Source organism: Pinus tabuliformis, chromosome J, assembly GCF_031772625.1.
Source record: "Pinus tabuliformis cultivar Carrire ecotype Pingquan chromosome J, CPIR1, whole genome shotgun sequence".
NCBI classification, from domain to species: domain Eukaryota; kingdom Viridiplantae; phylum Streptophyta; class Pinopsida; order Pinales; family Pinaceae; genus Pinus; species Pinus tabuliformis.
In genome coordinates this window covers 1,624,399,934-1,624,402,857 of record NC_142295.1, presented here as the reverse complement: position 1 = coordinate 1,624,402,857, position 2,924 = coordinate 1,624,399,934, and the positions used below count along the sequence as shown (strand labels likewise).

Sequence of the window (2,924 nt, the reverse complement as noted above, 5' to 3'; positions counted from 1 at the left end):
CCACCATTTTCTACACGTTTTATCATCTAAGACTTCTTATGTTTAAACCCAATTGCTACCCATTGTGGATACTCATGCTAGATTGAGGTTTCGATCTAAGATAAATAACCTCTAGTACCAATGGGTGAGTCATTAATAACAACTCAAAAAATTATGGGTTTAGTTCGAGTTGTTGAGAAAATAATTTATTACCCTCTCTACCTTGTTTCAATTATCATGGAGGGACATTGTTGCCCTGGTTTCAATTCTTGTAAAGAGAAATGTTGGCCCATTGTGATAAAGCTCCAAGAGCAAGTTGCTCCCTTAGAAGAGAGTCCACTAGTAGAAATGAGACATCTCAACTCTAACTAAATCATGAGTTAACTATTGAATATACTCCCTTGTAAATCATAAATTATTAGTATATTATTAAAGTTAATTATAAATTATTGTTATATATGACTAGATTATTAATTATTGATATATTATTCGATTTAATTATAAGTTATTGGTATATGTCACTAGCTTATTATTAGGCCTACTCTCGTGTTAATATGAAAATTTAATCCATGAACTTATTCAAATTACTAATTTAACAAAAAAAAATTATAACCCAAAAGAAATTAACGTTCGAGGTTTAAGGAATACATATTGACCGAAAACCTAGCGGATTTGAAAAGGTTTTACCCGTTCTTCAATACGTTCTTCACATAAATACAATACCCTACCCAGTAACCAGTATTTCCACTAAAATAATCAAAATAAAACGGGTGAAGAGGTCCCGTGACGCCATGCCTCATAACCGTCAAATTGGAAGCCTCCTTGCTATGGCTTGGCTCTTAATGTCATAGGTGAAAATTTAAAATTTCATTTTGACAAAATCCACAAGACTTTTGACCTCTGCATTTGCTGCCTTGTTTCCACTATTCACAGTCAGTCAGTCGACTATTCCACGGACGAGGAGCGGGAGAAGAGGGAGCAGGTGCTGTGTTGCCGCTGCCTGTTTCCCCCCTTTGTGTTCTGCTCTGCTGGGTAAGAGGTAAGTAAGTGGTGGGATCCGAATGCTATTTTTATATATGTTTGATCAAACCCAGAAGGAGGAGAAAACAGAAACCAACACAAATAATGTACTCTACACAGTCACCATTTTCATCTCTAACTCATCCTTCCATTTCATCTCAGTCATTTCACATACCCATTTCGTCATCTTCTCAGACGCCGTTGCACCACCATCACCTCCACATACCCATTTCCCATTCCCAGCCTTCACTATCACACCCTAACGCGTTGACATTTCAGCCGCCATTGTACCATTCGCCCGAGGTTCAAATACCCCAGCTGCACCAGGTCTCTGAAATTTGCGAGCCTTGTTCTATCTCGCAGCCTCTCTGTGACATCCCCAGTCTCTGTGACCAAGTGCAAGTGCAGACAGTTCAATATGCCATTTCTGAGGCGGTCTCCCACCCAGACTCCACTTATTCCACTCAGAATTCTTCTAACCCCGACGTCAAGGGTCTGGAGAATGACAGGTTAGAAATCGTAAAGGTAGAAGAGGAGGGAGATGGGGATGATTACAAAAAGAAGGAGAAGGAGAAGGAGCACAAGAAAAGGTCTAAGAATTGGACTAGGTCCGAGACACTGAAATTGATCAGGCTGAGGACTGAATTGGAGCCTAGGTTTGCCAAAGGGGGCAGGAAATCGGAGCTTTGGGATGAAATTGCGGAAGCCTTGCAGAATGATCAGATTTCTCGTGATGCACAGCAGTGCAGGGATAAGTGGGAGAAACTTGCAGCTGGATATAAGGGTGTTAGAGATGGTATCAGGGATAGAGAAGATAACCCCTTTTTCGAAGAGCTTCATACTTTGCTGTCTGGAAAGGGGTCAAGGAGGGATAGGGGGGATAAGGATCATCACGATGTGCAGGAAGTGGAGTTACCTAAAGGGCTGCTTTGCGACACTGGTCGAGACTCAGTCATCAGCGAGACAGAAATCAATACTGATAAGAGAAGTTGTGATTTTAGGGATGAGGAAGAATGGGAAGTCGAAGTAATGGCCTCGAAGGGAAAGAAGAGGAGAAGACCGAGATACGTTTCGGTATCTGATTTGTCGGCCGTGAAGGATTTGATTGAGACGGTTATTGAGAAACAACAGGAGTTTTTCAAAGACCTCCTTGAGACTGTAGAGAGGAAAGAACAAATGAGGGAGCAAGCACGGCAGGAGAAAGAGGAGAAATGGAGAGCAGAAGAGCGTGCTGAAAGAGACATGTTTAACAATGCTATGATGACATTGACACAGAAACTTGTGGGCGAGGGAGTGGGGAAGTTTACGGCAGGAGCTCCTGTCTTTCAAACTTTAATGGATGGCAATCAAGCATTGAAGAAACGCTCTAGGAATTGGAAGCGGGCTGAGGTGCTTCAGTTGATCAAGATTAGGGGAGAAATGGATAGCAGATTTTTGGAGTCGACAAGAAGGGGGCTTCTGTGGGATGAACTAGCAGAACGTTTAGTGGCACAGGGGATTAAACGTGATGCAAAGCAGTGCAGAGAGAAATGGGACAAGCTGATGGCTGGATACAAAGATGTTGTTGACGACAAGAAGGACGCTAATTTGAGTCCATATTTGAGTTCATTGTTCAATGATTTTGTCTTGTTTTGTTAACAAGAAGTTTAAAACAATTCAAAGTTTTGTAAAATTAAATACTTGTTAAAGAGATGTGGTGTGTATACAAAGATGTTCTTGACGACAAGAAGGACGCTAATTTGTTGCTTTCTTGATTGTATACACACCACATCTCTTTAACAAGCATTTAATTTTACAAAATTTTGGATGGTTTTAAACTTGTTGTTAACCAAACAAGACAAAATCATTGAACAATGAAGAAGCTTTCCATGACATATAAATTGAGTCTTCAAATATAGTGAATAATAATATAGCAAGTATGAGGG

At 40.5% G+C, this 2,924-nt stretch overlaps 1 protein-coding gene across 1 annotated transcript; it reads left to right on the top strand.

The window, feature by feature from the left end:
* Positions 1-867: 867 nt before the first annotated feature.
* On the top strand, positions 868-2,652 carry LOC149233698 (trihelix transcription factor PTL-like). Its single transcript, XM_089379832.1, has one exon. It carries the CDS (start codon positions 1,105-1,107, stop codon positions 2,635-2,637), a length of 1,533 nt encoding a protein of 510 aa, XP_089235958.1. The 5' UTR covers positions 868-1,104; the 3' UTR covers positions 2,638-2,652.
* The last annotated feature ends 272 nt before the right edge of the window (positions 2,653-2,924 follow it).

Coding starts and splice junctions, on each gene's coding strand:
- LOC149233698 (XM_089379832.1), top strand. CDS start 1,105: ATGTACTCTACACAGTCACCATTTTCATCTCTAACTCATCCTTCCATT.